Genomic DNA, 18828 nt, shown 5'->3' with positions numbered 1-18828 from the left:
TCAGGCTGGTTGCAAGGTTTGCATGTGCAATCACTACTGAGTGAAAAACAATACTCTGGGCAGACCTGAACCACAACTTAAAGTTTCGCAGCAACAAAAAGTGCCTGTAAAGTGCTAGGTTTATTTTCAGACTGAGTAGGTCTAGTGGCTTATCAGGAGGCCACAGATATTCCTAAAAACTGACGTGCATATAAGAGCGATGTACTTTAATGTATAACATCTAATGTTGAGTTGTTTTGTTTTTGTTTTTGTTTTTGTTTTTGTTTTTGCCTACAAGTTCAGTAGAAGATCCAAGTATCAGAGATGTGACATAATTATTAAGTATCATTCTAGAATATTCAGTATAACATAATGTTTGTTGTAAATGAAATACTTTAGAAACTCTTCCATGGAAAAACTATCAATCCTATGCTTTCTCAGATAATTCTGACAGCCCTATAATAGAAGCATATTCAAAATTGACTCTATTTTTCAAGTTCTCCACAATTTACTCCAGCTATCTCTGTTCTCTAAGATAGATCTTTTCCTAGCCCTCTTTTATAGTATCACAGCTTTATGCTCATAAGGACAAGAGTTCTCCATTATAACACAGCTGCACAAATAAGCATCACTCAAACGAGGGTCTTTATGTGACACCAGAAATAAATCATCACTGGGATATGAACCCAAAGTTTTTGCTGTCTGAAGCATTCTTCCTCTTTCAGTTTCTCCACCTTACTTATTTTTCTGACTTCTAATAACAAACGTTCTTTCCTACTCACACTATTCCTATGGTAAATATACAATAAGAATTAGCATATTTTCCTACTTTAAACTATAGCATTGGAATCTCTCTATAATCAAAAAGAGAGAAAAAGTAATGCTTCAGCATGCCTACAGATAGCATCTAGCTCTGAGCCATTCTCCATGGAAGCCTATCATTAAAAACAAATAAACAAAAAATGACAACAACGACAACAAAAACCCATAAACAAACAAGGACAACAAAAAGCAGATTTTTGTCTGTCAAGAGACACCAAATTTCAATGGACTAAAATTTTCTTTTGGGGATGTCCTCAGTCTTTGGCATTGCTCTTAACAGGGTTACAATCACGGAAGGGACTGAAAAAAAAAAAGAAATTTGTTACTGTGCTTTGACTCACCAACAGATTGACCATTTTAGAAATACAGTTTTAGAAATACAGCTGACACGAAAGATAACTTTGATCTACCTTATTGTCTCATATCAATGGGCTTAGGCATTTTCTGATTTGTTTTGCTTCACTCTGAAAGAACTATAAAGACCACAAAATCTGTCTTTTTTTCTCCAAGTTTGCACAGCAGAGCTGAAATATTGGGTACTGTGGACTTCAGACTACCAAGCAGTAATATATCCCTGCTCCTTGCTGCTGTTCATTTGTAAATATTTGGTCATTTACCATCTCAAAGTAGAATCCAGCTAAGAAATATGAAATCAACTTCTAAAAGAAATAAAATGTTTAACATATCACCTCCTACTCTCTGTGCATACTTCTCCAGGAATTGTTATTGAGTAAAATTATTTAGGTTTGGATCAGGGCCTTTGAAAGAATTCCTGACTTCTGAATAGATTATATATATATACACCCACCTTAGAATGAAAAGTATAAAATACCTTTTGAGAAACATAATCCTTTGGCAGATCTAATAAAGCCATTGCCATGTGGCAATGTCTCATATGTCACAGGCTTTCACTTATATACTTTATAAGGCAAAGCTATACACTTTAAAACACAGTATCCATTGTAAAAGTGTGCCAGGAACGTAATGAAATCAACTTGGACTTGGAGTGAGTTGAGAATCTACGCCATATCCTAAATTATTCCAAAGAAGGAAGGACTTGAAGTACACCTTTGCTAACCTTTTGTTAAGCCCAGTAGATCCTAGTCTTGTCCTTAGCATAAGTTTCATCTCATCCCAGATGTTCAAGGTATATAACACATATATAATGAGTTTTGGTGCAGGTGTTTCTCCCTTCCCAGCTCTCACGGAACTACCTCTGTTCTCCAAGCAACAGAGTTGCTATATAATTCTGGGTAAAAATAGGCCAGCTGACAAGAAGGCACTTCTCAGCTTCTTACCAGCTTGACATCTCCTTTGTCTGCTGCACACTCATGCCACAACATCTCTCACAGTGCTCACAAGCAGAAGAAGTATAGTCTAAAAACCTGACATGCACATTTGCAGTTTTGCAAAACATCTTTTCAAGCTTAGAATTTAAGCCCTAGCTCAGCACTTCATCTGGGTTTTAATGGAGCTGGGGGATTAATTTTTCTCTTCCTCTCTCCCCTGTTTTTGTTTCCAGTTACAGTGGTGTTGTTTGCAGCACTGAGACGGCAAAGGAAAAAAGAGCCTTTGATTATTTCCAAAGAAGACATCAGAGACAACATTGTCAGTTATAATGATGAAGGTGGTGGAGAGGAAGACACCCAGGCATTTGATATCGGCACGCTGAGGAATCCCGAAGCCATAGATGATAATAAATTACGCAGAGACATTGTGCCAGAAACGCTTTTTATGCCACGGCGGACTGCAACAGCCCGAGATAACACGGATGTCAGAGATTTCATTAACCAAAGGCTAAAGGAGAATGATACAGACCCAGCAGCCCCCCCATATGACTCGTTAGCGACCTACGCTTACGAAGGTAATGGTTCTGTGGCAGAGTCCCTCAGCTCCTTGGAGTCGGTGACCACAGATGGAGACCAGGACTATGATTACCTCAGTGACTGGGGGCCGCGGTTTAAAAAGCTGGCAGATATGTATGGCTCAATGGACAGTGACAAAGACTCTTAATATGTTGCCTTTTTTTTCCCTCCTTCATTTTCAGAAACAGCATTGAGATACGTGAAGTGGCTATTTCTTTCTATTTCTCCATAGCTCTGTGAAAGGGTTCTCTGTTTGAACGGTTCCAGTTGTCTAATGACTGCAGTGTGGATCAGCTGTCAGAAAACTTTTTCTAGTATCAATTTATGAGCTTCCAAGAGGCAAAGTTCTTATTTTTTAGGGCATCCAAGTTTATCAAGCCAACCTTACAGGCACAGCAGTGGTGGAGGGGAAAAAAAAAGATCAGATGGGGAGCAATATTTTTACTTGTTCTGCTTATATTGTAAATTGGAGTATATTACTGTTTAAGCTCACTTGCTCTTTTTACTTGTATTCAGATTATTCAGCTCAGATGACTGCTCTGTTGATTGTGTATTGCACATCCCAATGTAATGAGGTACCCTAGTTTAACCTATGTATTATAGTCAAAAGTAGTGGTGATGGAATGAAGGTTTATTTTACAAAGTAGAGTCAGCTGAGAAAAAACATCCAACACATTTTACTCATGAGGAAGTTAGAGAGGCCTAATGGTCATTTAAATCTAAGTATTTTTTCAGAACTTGCCATTGCCCCCAGTGCACTGAATCTATTAACACACATATATATAGTTCATTGACTGCTATGTATATATTCTTCTGCCCTAGCATTGCTGGAGAGATGTGAGTGCATGCATGTGTGTGCGATCAGTAGCCCCAGTACCTTGTTTTAGATGGCTTCTAGGAACCTAGACTCCATATTAGACCATGACTTGGAGGAAGGAACAGAAAGTAACCGTGCTTTTCTTTGTATTTGCGATGGCTGCCACATGCATGTCAGTGGTGAAGGCCATTGTGCTGGGGAGGCAGGATTCAGGCTTTTCTACTTCTGCCTGTTCCAAAGTGTAGGAGGGCTGTTGTAGCTCCAAGGTCATCGCCGACCATTGAGTCAAAAGAATAAACTGCAAAGAAGGAAGGAGAACTTCTATGTCCTGAGCTCCCCTGGTGGCAGCCCAGGGTAGCTTCTCACTGACTCTGCCCAGTTTTGCTATCTGTAAAGTAGGGAAATAATGCCTACCTCATCAGGATGTTGCAAGAATTAGATAAGTCACTCAGAAAATGCTTTACAGATGGAAAATGCTGGCACTCTGCCAGAGGAAGTAATTTCTTATGCTTTTTTTCCATTTTTTTTCCTTCCCCCTTCAGATTCAAGCCCTGAATGCACAAATAAGCAAAAATCAATTGTCATTCTAGTGGACTGAAAAGCAGGGTATATAACTTTGGTGGGTTTTTTTCTCTTTCTTTTAATAAACTACTCAGCCAGTGTTGTTAAAGACTTCACCAGAAGGTGACATTTTAATCACAAGTCTCTCAGTGGGTGTGCTTATCTGCTTTGCCAAGCTAAGTAATTTTTGTCCAGCGGTGGGAGCAGGGGGAGATGTCATAGTCTCAAGCCAGAACAATTTCCTCTACAGCTTGTGTACCATTTGCTCTATTTGTTGGTTTGTCACACCTGTATTATGGCTGTTCTTTATACCCAGTCATCTAGGAGAGGCTAGATGGAAAAAACCCAGAGGGGTAGCCATCAGACATATCCAATTCCAGGAGCTGAAAGCCCTCCTGGGTCCCAAAACAGGGACATGGCCTAAAGCAGAGTGCTGAGGGAAGATGGTATTTTTTTTTTTTTTAATATACCTCATAAATAACTGATCTCATATACTTAGTTTTGAAACAGTATTTAATACTAGAATTACAGGCATGGATCTATTTCCTTTCTTCTCCCCTCTCAAATCTTTAGTGAATCAATTTGAAAACTTAAACAGCTCCAATTTACTCTAAAAATAAAAGATGAGGGAAAAAAGTTAATAAACAGAAAATTAAAAGGGATTAAAAATTAATCCCTGGAATTCATTACTTTCAGAGAAATAAATAAAGAGAATGGTAAGATTCCAGAGTTTTAGACACATCCAAGCACGTTGACAGAAATTCTGATTTTGTGGGCCCACTTGCAGCTCAGAGGAGTGAATTGCTTTGCAGTGTCCAGCAGTGTTGGGAAGGACACTTTTGCAGTGGGAGGCACTATGTGTCTGCAGGTGTAGGGAAAGGCAGCTGGTGCCTGCTTTGTAAGTGCCCACATTGTAGTTCCAGAGCAGAGGAGTGCAAGATTTCAGAGGGAGCTGAACCTTCATCCTGCATCCTGTGGGTTAGGTGCTCCAACGCGTGGTGGGGCAGAGCCTGGTGTGCCCACATGATGACAGAGACACAGCTAGGCCCTTCTCGTGTTCTCGTGTTCTCCTCAGTTCTCCTCCACAATTTGAGATTATGAAAACCTTTGAAAGCCTGTCCCTTTGTGGCCTCCTGGAAATCACAGCATCCTGCCCAAAACCTAGTTCTGGCACAGGAGAAGAAATGCCTGGTTCCTCAATAGCTTTCAGACATGTGGGAGGAGAAGCAGGAGCTCAGCAGTACCTGCCACAGGCTCCTCAGCACGAGCCACTCTCCTCATACATCTGCTGCAGATGCTGCACCCTTCAGGGGACCCTTTTGCCACAGACCTGTTTCTTGCCCACCTCTGCAGGGGGCTGCCTGCAGCAAATCACAAGCTGGATGCTGAGAGCCAGTCAGTGAACCCTAACCCTCCTCAGACCATTGGGGACAGCAAGCCTTACAGGCCTGCAGTTGAAAGGCATTTGGCCCCACTAACCACCCTCTACTCACTGTTTAGAGGGGACTGCTGTCACATATCTGCAGCTGGGACAGGAGTGGTCCCCTACGAATACTGCCTCTGTCAGTTCTTGAGGGAGCTAACACAACAGAGGACCATGCACCTCCACCAAGTCAGTACAGTGACTTGGTCTGATCCGGTGATTTGTTTTTTTTCCCCTCTTCTTGCCTCTTTTTTTTTTTTTCCTTTTCCTTTTTCCTGTTGAAAGCTGGCTCTATCTTGTCCATTGAGCATCCCAATATATAACAGAGAGGTTGATCATGCCTGTTGTGTAAATGTATAGTATATAAAATTATGTAATGTCACCACAGATATGCTGTCTCAATAGCAAATGGATTCTCCTAGGAAAACTCAAGGCAAACTCACATCCAAATTCTTTACTATGCATCTAGGTCTTAAGGTCTATTTTTTTCCTGCAAATTAGACAGACTTAGCATCTCTCACAAGAAAAATTCAATTCTGTCTTTTCTTCTTGCTTGGCAGTACCACAAAGTGCAATTTATAAAGTCAGTACAGCATATTAAGTATTGAAAGTGCCATATTGCAGTGAATACAAAACTTTGCAGTAGTGTTTCTTTACACTTTGTTGCATGTTGGTGTGCTAGATGATAGAAACGAGTATTTAACAGTACTTTCACACAATGCTAGAATTGTCATTTATAGATCAGCAAGTGTTAGATTAGGGGCTATGAAGTGAGTTTCAAGGCTGTTATAAGCCTGCTGTTCTTAGAACCACACCCATTTGAAGAGAATAAACATTATAAGCAAATTTAGCCAAGCCATGCAGAGATGAATAATGAAGTTGGCTTTTCACTTGAAAAAGTGTCTGTTCTAACAACGGGGGAGCTATTAAAAGCTACCAAGGAACTCAGTGGAGTTAACATAAAATAGATACCTGCTTACATGGGAGATGTTTCCAGCCCTTCTGTCGCAGAACAATAGCATCTCTACACTTGAGATAGAATAAGGTTTCTAGTATGTGGCTATTCCACCCAACTCCCAAAGCAGCTACTGTATTCTGTAAAATGGATTTTTACTCAGAATAATGATTGTTTCAGGTTAAGAATCAGTCTATCCCACAGCAGCAACAGTATGGTGAGATACAGCAAACCAGATGCTCCCAGACATGCTGCCAACGCAGTTGTGCCAGGACATCTCCCTTAGTAGACCAGCCTATGGAGGAGAACCAAGATGGAAACTTGCAGTGAGCTCTGAACAAGGGAATCTGGGGGTTTCCTGAGAGCTCAGCTGGCAGTACCACAGGACTGAAATGTGTTCTCAGACTTGACATGGATTGATACACTATCTAATCATGGAAAGAAAAAAAAAAGTTATGCATTCCAGACACTGCTTGTAAAAGATGTCTAAGAAAATCCCAAGCAGAAGAAAAACACTGCACATGTACCAACACCAGTATTTTCTATATTTGGCCTAAACAACATATTTTTTTCTGATATTTCTTAATTTTGTTAGCTGCCAGACTTAGTTCATTCTATGGAAATGTATTTCATAGTTGTTAAATGGGAAGGGGAAAGGCAACCTGCAAATGATCCAGTTTTGGAAGCAATAGGCTGCATTACAAGGCATAATGTTTCCATTTCTCTGACAAAAATAAACTAACAAAAAACATTAACTGGACATTTCTAATCCTACAAAAATTCAGCAGTCACAAAGAAGTAAAGCAGAGAGAGATGGCTTTTGGAATGTGTGTACACAGTATGAATAAAGAAGGAGAGAAATGAAATTTTGAAGCTAGGCATGTTTTAAAGTCTGATTTATCCACGTTGATCAGAGACAACAGTACACAGTAACTCTGCCGCTTCCAGATTGCATATAGAAGCCAGAGGCTGATTTGCGTGGATAGCAAGACAGACACCATCTTTCTCAGACAAAGCAAATTAAATCAAGGCTATTTCCATGCAAATTTCTAGAGAAGACAGATCCTTTCTCATGATGATTACTAAAACATGCTAAATTTCTGCACCAGATCTAACTTGATGATCTTCCACACTCTTTTCAGTGGGTTATGGATAGTGATTCTAAGCAGGTAACTTCTGTGGACATTATCAGCTCTTCCTGCCACCATCTGTTTTAAATCTCTCCACATTTCATTTGGCTATAAGTAATACTGAACTGTTTTACACGATCACTATCCCAACTGGGTGTTGCTATCCCCTGCCCATTTGTGTTTTAATTAACACTGCAGTCTGAGCTCCTCTGTCAAATAAGAGCTGACAAGTTCACAATCGTTATCCTATTTCTGATGAGTATGAACTGTTTTGTAAGTTGTGAAAGGCAGGGTATTTCTCCACACCTATGAAAACGCAACCTCCCACAATAAATGTCAGAGCTACAACTGAAGAACTGAGCACTGCGCAGGCAGCAGAGCACTGGCACAAGTTGCCCAGAGATGATGTAGAATCTCCTCCTTAGAGATCTTCAAAAGCCACCTGGACGTGGTCCTGAGCAGCCGGCTCTGTGTGGCTCTGGAGGGTTGGACCAGATGGACCCAGAGGTCTCTACCAACCTCAACCATTCAGAGATTCCGTGATATTTTTTTTTTTATTAGAATTGTTTCCTTAGAGGTTGTTTCTCTATTTAAGAGAGATGAAGAACAAAAGTATATTTAATGCCTACAGCCTTGTGCATTGCTCTGGGAGGGGAAAAACACAGCAGCCAACTCCATGCTTTAATGCCAGTCTTTCCTCTCAGCAGTTTTATTTAGGCACAGCTGAGACAATCTTGATCCTGCCCATCATTTTGCAATATTACACTTTTCAGCCCAGACCTGCACTCATCATATATGAAACACTTCCCTGAACAGTTCATAAATTCAGCAGGAGGTAACCAAAAGCCTCTTCTGGAGTTACAAGGAGTTCAAGAGTCAGAGAGCCGAGAGTTTCAGGCAGAAGAACGGAAAATGAATTGCACGGGGCGGGAATTGGGGGAGGCAATCACTCACATGCAAGGCAGGCCCAAGGCACTTAAAAGCCACAAAGCTGTCACATTATACATAAAGTTGCTAGATTTCAAAGGAGCTTTTACAGAAGTTGCTCTTATTTTTTTCTGCATGTCTTCTCTCTTTAAAAAAGAAGAGGGAAAAAAAAAAAGGAGCTGCAAACTTCACATTTCTCCTTTCACAAAGTTAATTTGACCAAGAAGGCGTAAGTCTCACACATAGATTAATCCTTTCCACTCCCATGGGCTTTTGACCTTTCCTATGAGACTGCACTATTTATGTAAATACACCTGGAGACACTTTCTATAAGCTTTTAGTTTTCTACAATCTATTACCTTAGTGTTTATTAAAGGAACAAATGTATAGTATTATTAAGCATTCAGGTGAACAGAACAAAGAAACAACAGTGCAAACATGAAATTGTTCTGGATTTTGACATATAAAAACTCTTCAGAATCACTGTACTGTTTCAATTCTGTGATTACTTTCATTGCTTTGAAAATTAAAAAAAAAAAAAGAAAAAGGCCTTATAATAAATGCTATGTGCATCTTAACTGTGTTACTGAGCTAAATCAATCTGGCAAACTCCTATTGCGATTTGTGATTTTTAAACCCTTAAAAAAAATTCTTTTCGGTATTGATTTTTTTTTAATTAAAAATACATCCGAGAATAAATTGAAACCAGTGCCATGACCTGGGAAGATTTACTTGCTGGTATGCCCCATCTACACAGTCTCTCGCAATGTCTCCCCTCATGTAGGGGGAGCCTCAGCATCAGATGGACCTGGTCATCAAGGAGGAACATCTGCGGGCAATAATATTTTTGGCACCCAAGAGATTTACACCTAGAAGCTTCCCTGTATTACAGAGGGATCCATGCTGGAAACATCACCTCTTCTGCAGTGTGAATGGGCAGTTTGTTATGGTCAGATGGCAAGTGTGCACTCTCTCCCTTATATTTCTTGTTCACTGTACTGGCTTCTTTTTGGGGGAGGAGGGCAGGGGGATTAAGGATTTAATGAGAAACCAATTTGAACAACAATTTCTCACAAACAGAGTGAATTTGCCTTTTTGCAAATTGATTTTTGTAACAAGTTATTTATATGATGCTACTTAATAAATTGTTTTTTTTTTCTAACTTGTTTTTTTTTTTTCCTCCCTAATTCTCTCAATCTATGGTTTGTATCTACACAACTATCATAATGCTAAACCTTCAGAAAGATTCTGCAACCGCATTAGAGCACAGAGGTAAACTGGCTCAGTCTTTCAAACATCATTTGTAAGTGTCTGACTTGCAACGTGCTGTAAAAGCAGTAGGATCACTGCCCATGGTTAGTGAGGCATCCCAAAAGAGCGATATAATTTCAGAAAACATCATTTAGAGATGCTTACTATCAGGAGGATATTAATCCATGAAGACAAGCCAAATTTTAACTAGCCCAGGCTTCCCTGGAAGCCAGAGGAACCTTTACCTGAATTAAGCATGTAGAATACCCTTCTTGTAGGATGTAAAGATCATATAATTTAAATGGCACTGTTATATTTCTTTCATTGTATGAGGTCCAAGAAAAAACAAACAAACAAACAAAAAAACCTCTAAGTCTTCGTTCATTTAAGGAGAGGACAAATGTCATTCACAATGTCTTTCTACATAAGTAGAAAAACCTCCAGATAGAATTATTCATTTAACATTTCCTAAAGGAAATATCTGAATATCTGCCTACATCTCTAGAAATTTGATCATATTTAAAATTTTTCCTAAATACAAGGACAAAGATAAGAGGAGGAGAAGTCACAGCAAAGCAGTACTTCACCAGAAGTATTAAAACTAGCCAAAAAGAACAACCAGTTTAACAGTGAGAGCCACCTGTAGCTTGTAAATGAACTGAGAAATTTTGGTAACCAATTAAAGTAATCAGCTTAAACATTCACCTGCAATCTTTGGTGGACTTCAGGAAGAAAACTTACATATAATTAGCCTGAAACATCTTTTTTGAACATTCAACAGTAGTTCATAAAGCTATAAATATGCAGGTCTACATAGTAACTAAAAGCATTCAATTATTTTTATCTCATTATCTGAACACCAAACCACAGAGAGAAAGCCTTGCAGGTGGAGGACACCTTTCCTTCCCTCACACCCTGTGGTAAGGTCATACAGGAGCCAACATAGAGAGGCTTCAGATGTTCTGTTTCTTGGTTCTGCTACTTGTTGTGTTTAGAGCAGCCCTACAAGATTTCAAAAAACGTAAGCTTGAGTTCTTTTAAACTAATACACTAGCAGCAGCAGGAGAAGGAATCCTGGTTCATGGAATCATTGATTAATTAAGGTTGAGAAACAACACTAAGATCATCTAGTCCAGCCTTCAACCTATCCCCGCCATTCCCACTAAACCACATCCCTCAGTGCCACATCTACACATTTCTTAATACCTCCAGGGATGGTGACTTCACCACCTCCCTGGGCAGCCTGTTCCAGTGCCTTACCACTCTTTCAGAGAATTTTTTTTCCTAATATCCAACTTGAAGCTCCCCTGGTGCAGCTTGAGGCCATTACCTCTAAGTCCTATCACTGTTACGTGGGAGAAGATGCTAATATGCTTCACCTCACCACCACCTCCTTTCAGGCTGTTGTAGAGAGTGATAAGGTCTCACATGAGCCTCCTCCACTCTGAACAATCCTAATTCACTCAGCCGCTCTCCATAAGACTTGTACTCCAGACCCTTGACAGCTTTGTTCCCCTTCTCTGGGCATATACCACGGTCTCAATGTCCTTTTTGTATCCAGGGGCTCCAAAGTGAACACAGTACTTTGAGCTGCAGCCTCACCAGAACCAAGTACAGAGAGAATATCACCTCCCTGCTCCTGTTGACTACACTATTTCTGATACAAGGCAGGATGCCACTAGCTTTCTTAGCCACCTGGGCACACTGCTGGCTCACATCTGGGGGTTGTCAACTCACACCCCCAGATCCTTTTCCTTTATGCAGTTTTCCAGCCATTTTGCCCCAAGCCATTATTTCATGAGTATCAGTATTTCATGAGGTTGTTGTGACCAGAGTGCAAGATCCAGTATTTGGTCTTGTTAAAGCTCATAGAATTGGCCTCAGTCCATTGATCCAGCCTATCCAAGTCCCTCTGAAAATCCATGCTATCCCCAGGTAGACAAACGCTTTCTTCCAACTCGGTATCATCTGCAAACTTACTGAGGATTCATTCAATCACCTCATCAGGTCATCAGTGAAGACATCAAACAGGGCCAGCCCCAGAATTGATCCCTGGGGAGCACCACTCACAACTAGTCGCTAGCTAAACTTAACTCCATTCACCACTACTCTCTGGGCCTGTCCATCCAGCCTGTTTTTATCCAGCAAAGAGAACACCTGTCCAGGCCGTCTGTGATACAGGTTTAGCAGACCTCCATGTGTACATGGGGCTCTGAGTGTCAGGAACAGAACAGATCACTCCCACCTTCTTTACTGGAAAGGAGAATTTGACAGGTTTCTTATTTGAATTCTCAGAGAGCACATCAATGAGAATGAATAGTCAGCTAGAGGCTAATATTTCAGCTAGAAAACATATCTGATTCTCAGACAGTCACCTACCAGTTTTATCTCTGTAAAATACCTCCCCCCCACAAAAGCAACACACAAATCACTAACACTCCAAAAGTTCAACTTTCATTAATACTATTGAAGTTACCACAGAGACAAGTTAACTAGATGAGCCATTAATGCCTACAGTGTCTTTAAAAACCAAAGTTTTACCAGTAATTGCTGGATTTCAAGGATAGCTCAAACAAGGAAACCGAAGAAAATAGCGATATGTTTCACTAAGTCTTTAATCTTCACATCAGAGCTGCAGGAATGATCATTTGTACGAGCAATCAAGTGAGTTCAATGTTTGTCCTTCCAATTTAAATATGACGTGATGTTACTTTTGACACTGTATATGATAAGGTATAGACCTTATAAAAATAATTTAAAAAAAAAAGGAAAAAGAAAAAAACAAAGAAGAATGAAAATTAAGAAAATTACATCTTTATCCAAAGCCTTTGAAATGTTCCCTCTTAGTAGCACTACATCATTCCATATTTTAGCACAGCTGGCTGTCAACAAGCACCAACCCTCTACAGTGTCTTTTTTTCCAAACCAAGTTCTCTGCCACTAACAAGTTCTCTGCCACTGCCCTCCATATGTTTGACCTTCAAGCTGCTCTGTCCCTATTGTCAGAAAAGATGATTCTACTTTTCTTATTCCCCACAAATTAGAAAGCAAACTTCAGCATTATCAGAAATCTTCAGTCAGTCACTGTCTACTTCAGATCTGCCCAAGACTTCAGTATATATTTTCAGTCGTGTCAGTCCATGGCATGCACAATCCCATGTATGCTTTCATAAGCTATGGAGATAGGTGCAGCCTAATAGGACATTATGATGCATTTTACTTCATTTAAGCAAAAGAGAAGAGATGTAGTAGGACCAGAACATAATCAGGAAGATTGTATGCAAGGAGGCACACTGACTTGAATCTTCAACAAACAAACAAAAAACCCAAAACTTTTAGGGTGGTTCCTCAAATATAAAAAGGCAAGAATCACCATATGCAGCTTTCTTTGTACCCCTTGCTGGAACTTTTCCTTTCTTAACTCAGAACTTAGCTGGCTGACTGCTCATGCATGCATCTTAATTAATAAACAAATGAATAAAACCCCTTCTGATTGCTTTTACATGTTTTTCTAAACATCTGCTTCTACCTACGATGTTAAACAAAGCTGTTCTATTCTATAACTCAGCTGAGGAACTTATTTCTTTCTCTCTCTCAGGACACAACTGGGTTTTTCACGTCAATTATCTTAATTGGAAGCAAGCTTAACCCATTTCCCAATTACAGCTCCAGCTTATTAGAACAAACAAACTCTCAAACCTCCTTTAATAAAATATAATACGACCAAAAACATCCCAAAGAACAAACATAAGCTTTGCTAATGAGACACTGAAAAATGGAGTGAATGAAAGAACTCTGGCAAGGGAAAGAGTGAGGCACTTTGGAAGCTAGTGGAGTGGCAGGATACAGTGGGGTCTAATTGTCCAGCTTAATCTCTGGTGCTGCATTCGTTCCTGCAAGTCTGCATACTGGTGGCTCACAGGTGTGCTCTTCACTCTGTCACTCACTGCATTTGATTTTCTCCCCCATGTACCAAACAAAACACTGAGCCAGATGCATCTTTGTTTTGTCACTGTTGGGCATTTTGATGGCCCAGTTTCTTTACAGTTTAACTACAGAACCAGGTACTTTCTGCCTCCTCCTCTTCACTCCAGTCCCAGCCTTCATCACTCATGTCCAGATGTACATTAACCTAATACCTGTTATTAAAGACAAAAAGCTTAAAGAAATAAAAGGAATAAAAGTTGCAAGAGGGGAAACCCACCTGTTACTGCTCCATATGATGGCTGGGTTAGCCATGTCTCTTCATGTGGCCTTCTGTCTCCCACTTACTCATATTTATCACAGTGCCAGTGCATCAAAGCTACAAAATCCAGTACTAGACAAACCTTTTAGTACAGATTTGTGAACGTAAAGCATTTTTACTTTTCTATTTGGCTTCCCATGGCTGTCACCAGCTTTTTCAGAGGCACCCACCTTTTATACGCATACTGGATACTAAGCTAAGAAGCTTGCACAGAAATTTTTCCACCACCTACATGCATAGAGCACAGGGTAAATGGGCAAAATATTTAGCCCACAAAGTTCTAACATTCCATCCACCTGCAGCATTTGTCAGGCACAGAACCAATAACAACTGTTTCCCCTAGCAAAGCTCAAATGTTCAACTGTAGCAGCTATGGTGATGTTCTGATTCTGTTGTTTTCTGGTATTGTCAACATTTCTCTAAACAACATTTACAGTTGTTTTTGAGTAACAGAAGAAAGTCAAAACTAAACTTTGAGATTCACCGTTCTAATATCTTGGTATTTAATCAACCTGTAATATAATATTGATTGCAGATGCCCTGGAGAAAAGAGATTGGTACTTTTCTTTAGAGCAAATACTTCATATAGCTCTTTATTGCAGTAAGAGCCTTTCAAATGTTTTGATACCAAATATCCATCTGGCCCATGGGCTCAATCGCTTGCACAGTCAGAATTTTATCATTGATTCTAGCAGGAGTGAAATGGGACGCCTGGAAGACAATACATGTTAACTGTGTGATGGCCAGGAGGAACTGCAGCAGGGGGATTCACATTATAGATGTTGTTCCTGAGGGCTATGAAATGAAGGCACTGTGTGTGAAGAAAGATTTCCGGCAGAAGGACCATAATATATAAACCATTGTAAAAAGATTTCATTTTATTACTCACAAACAGTTACCTTGCAATACCAAAAAAAAACAAAAAAAAAAAACCAACCACTCACTGTATGTCAGTTGTAGCCCTGCTTTGCCATCAGGTCACATCTCCAGTGCAGATGGTCCTGATTTTGTGCTGGCTCTGGCTGCTCCTCCTGCATACTCAACAGTTACAGTAACTGGACCAAGGCTGAACTAGAGATTGATTTCATTTGTCTCTTGTTTTGGCATCTCCTTTCTTCTATCCGATGTGTAGCCTACATATATTGATAAATGTGCACTATATATTAGCCATACACATATAAAGCTGTTTTGTGAATGACGGCACAGTCTCATCATCCTTTCCACCTTTCATTTTGAAGCACTGATGGATGCATAGCTGCATCTCACTGACTCACCTCTATCAGTGTTGACAGACTGCTCATATCTCACTCTGCCACTGGAGCTGTGCACGCACTAGGTACCAGGCACTGAGTACAGCACCGAAGAGATGGTCCAGAAAGGAGCTTTTGGAAACTCTTTTTTTTCTGGTGAAAGCAGCTGTCAACTAGTACTCTTCCCAGGCCCCGAGCCCTATAGCACCAAACATAGAAACAGAAGAATAGAGCTTGTGCTTGCCTCACCATAAAGACCCTCATGCAGGAAACATAAAGGAGTGCTGAGGAAGGCTGAAGAAATGCTGTCCCTGACAGAAATGTAAGTTGGATTGTCAGCGGACGTGTTTACTTTTCTGCCATAACCCTGCACCATTAATAGCTCAGGCACAGAAGAACTGAGCAAAGGAAAATCAGAAACCCAAAGACTGTTCCAAAATACAGGGAATTTATTTCTAGAATGGGGGCTCAGAAGCTGTCTGATTTTTATTTTTATAATTAATTTCAGTTTGCCATTTCACCAAAGCTAAAGGCTATTCCTGGAGCATACCAAGAAAAGTATGCATAAATCTGGGCAACGTTGGTGCCTTTCTTTCTTCAGCTCCAGAACAAGAATTCAAATGGTGTTGTTGGAGAAAATACTTTTGCACTTGTGAAGATCAGAGCAATCTTTTTAAAGAATGTTATCCGTAGTTCCTATCGTCTCTTCGAGTCATTTGTGACTCATACCACACTGAAAACTATTATGAAGTTGTGCAGGGCAAATAACTGGAACCAGGTATATCAGAGTAAGTCCTGATGTGCTGCAGGTATGAGAGCTCACTCTCATGATGAAATTACCACCTGTGGTGTTGTGAATTGTCAGTCACAGTCCTCATAGCCTTGCTGCTTTTCTGCATTAGATTTCTCATCTATTTACTGTAACAGCTTCACATCATTTACAATGAAGTCAGTATAAGCATAGTTGTGCAAAGAAGCTTTGGAGAGTAAACTCATCAGCATATACGCATACTCTAGGACAGGGTTCATTAACACAATTAATGTCCTGTCCACAAACTTGCTGCGTTTGGAGGGACTGTGACAGTGCTCACTTCTTTGAGATTGGCTCTGTGCAAATGTACCGGAATTCCCCTCAGTAAGTGACAAAATGAGGGCCTGCTTAATTTCCTATTGCATTCTGGATTAATGCAATGCTGTCCTGCTGTTGCCAGTGGTTCTGCACCTGTATAGGGATGGCTGCCTGAACAGATGTTCTTTGCCATGTCCTGATTTTATTAAGTTAACTTTGTTTGCTGCATTGTAATTACATTTAATTTGCCCCAAGCTGCATAGTTTGGGTGAATAAATAACACTTTAGTATGTATTGGTAGTAAAAGTTCCTGGAGTTAGTTTGTTTAGAAGAAAAAAGGAAGGAAACAAACTCCCCAGTCTTCTATTACCGCATGTGGACAGACGGCTGCATCTGTGCAGAGCACAGAATAAGGCAAGGAATATTTTACCAGGTGATCAAATGGGGAAAAGTAATAAGGTTACCAAACATTTAGTGTTACTGATACATTTAAAGACCTAGCATACAAGCTGTTCTGTACCTGAACAGTTTAAAAATCACACACGTGAGGTGTTTACATAAGCAGGTTCTTTCTGTGCTACAGATAAACATGATGCAATAATTTATTTTTTCAAAGGGCTATTTTTGTTTTCAAAAAAGGTTATGCCTCCTGTGTTTTCTCTTATTTACTTGTATATATGCTAGAACAAATGAGTCTGCCAGGCATAAAGACAGTTTATGACTCAAACATGTTGACAGTTGTATGGAGAATTACTATGTATTTGTATTTTGGGTTTCCTTATCTCTGGCTGAACTGAAAAACTCGATGCTTGATTCCAAATATTTATTTTTAAAACCATTTTAGTTACCCTAGAAGAAGAATTTAACTGGGGAAACACTATCAGTCTTTTTAACAAGAATGGCACAAACAGTATCTCTGTAACACGGTGCTTACTGTGTTCAATGGCTGAGCTACAAAAAGCACAATGCTCCTTCAAATTCCCCCACGCAAAAGAAAGGTGATTTTCTTTATTCAGGTTCCTTGAAGTAAGAAAGAAAGGGAGAGGAGATAGATGCAGCTCATTGTGGTATTGCTTAGAAGCAAAGGTTGATCATGAAGTACAGCACCGTCTTTAAACGTTTCGAAATGTAAAATAGAGATGCATTCAGACCTGCCTCATAAATGGACCATTCTAGTTGAAAGTCTGAGAAATGAATTCCTGGCTCTGCTTCTTTTCACTGAGAAAGAAAACATAGTGGCCTTCTGGGGCAAGATCTTTAAAGATTTTCGATGAGATTTATATGGCTGAAAGAGCTCTCAGAGACAAATCGATATAACTAAGTACAGCGCTCTCCTACAATCACGCTGATCCGGAAAACTGGCTGCATCATCACAGGGCTGTCATTTTCTCACTTGCTTTGTGCAAGATTGCCTAGGGTTTCTCACAACACTGAAACCAAACCCTCCGGATGACAGCAACAGCAGGGGCTTGGGAGCTGCATTGCCTTCAGTTTGAGGGCTGCCACACGCATTTATTTCCCTGACCAACTTGAGCTTCCTCTTCCCTGGCCCCGTATTGCTATACAGGCATGTTTTCAGAGTGTGGCTGTCCCTCCATCAGATGATCTTTTAAACTGGGGAACAAATATGTGGCCAGAGATTGCAGTAGTGTATTCTTACACTCTTTATAGCTCCATACTATTTCTTTATTGGGGGATACTGCCCAGAGAGGTTGCAAATGCCTATCCCTGCAGATGCTCAAGGCCAGGTTGGATGGGGCTCTGGGCAGCCTGCTCTAGTATTAGATATGGATACTGGTGGCCCTGCATGTGGCAGGGGGGTTGGAGACTGATGATCCTTGAGGTCCCTTTCAGCCCAAGCCAATCTATGATTCTATGATATTTTTTCAGACTATTTGCATCACCTTGGATCAACTAGCTAGGTGTTTTGGGTTATCAGTTATTCACTCCTTCCTCATTAGACAAACTGATTGCACAATATCTGTTTTGCTTGGCCTTTTTTGCATGCGATCCACATTGTATGGTTCCTTAGTATTGCCTCAATCTTGTTTTGTGGCTGTTTGCAGGCTGGTGCAGAGTAGGGCCCAGCCACTCCTAGTGCTGCATGGAGAAAAGGGCAGTTTCTACCCAGCTAGTGTACCTCAACCAGGTAGCAGGTAGCCAAAGGAATTCAGGTATAAACTCTTACAAATCAAGCGTTTAAGGATTAGAAGCTGAGCCAGCCAAGTCACTTAAATCGTGGTAGAACCTCTACATGCAGGTCAATGTGCTTACATGCAGCTGGCAACTTTGCCTAGCGCTTGATAGGAAAACAGAAAAGAAAAGCATCTGAAGCACAAAATGTGACCTGAATGTCACTCTTGTATTTTTAAGTGCAGAGCACAGGTTTTCCATGCTTGTTTAAGTACACACACCAGACACAGCCGTGGACTGTAAGTTCTGCAGACTATGCAAGTTCAAGCTGATTGCAAGTAGATACACGCCAGTGAGGAATCAAAGCAATAAGAATATAAAGTCCTATTCAGAAAAAAAA

At 40.3% G+C, this 18828-nt stretch overlaps 1 protein-coding gene across 1 annotated transcript in view; it reads left to right on the top strand.

Moving 5' to 3' along the window:
- Positions 1 to 9026, top strand: part of CDH6 (cadherin 6) — a 112991-nt gene extending 103965 nt beyond the window's left edge. The window contains exon 12 of the mRNA XM_031552694.1: positions 2324 to 9026. Within this exon, the coding sequence (XP_031408554.1) occupies positions 2324 to 2814 (491 nt within the window). The 3' untranslated portion in view covers positions 2815 to 9026. The remainder of the gene's footprint in view (positions 1 to 2323) is intronic.
- Positions 9027 to 18828: the final 9802 nt, after the last annotated feature.

The sequence above is a fragment of the Meleagris gallopavo genome, chromosome 3 (assembly GCF_000146605.3).
Source record: "Meleagris gallopavo isolate NT-WF06-2002-E0010 breed Aviagen turkey brand Nicholas breeding stock chromosome 3, Turkey_5.1, whole genome shotgun sequence".
NCBI classification, from domain to species: domain Eukaryota; kingdom Metazoa; phylum Chordata; class Aves; order Galliformes; family Phasianidae; genus Meleagris; species Meleagris gallopavo.
The sequence above is the reverse complement of the archived record's forward strand: the minus strand, read 5'-3'. Positions and strand labels throughout refer to the sequence as shown.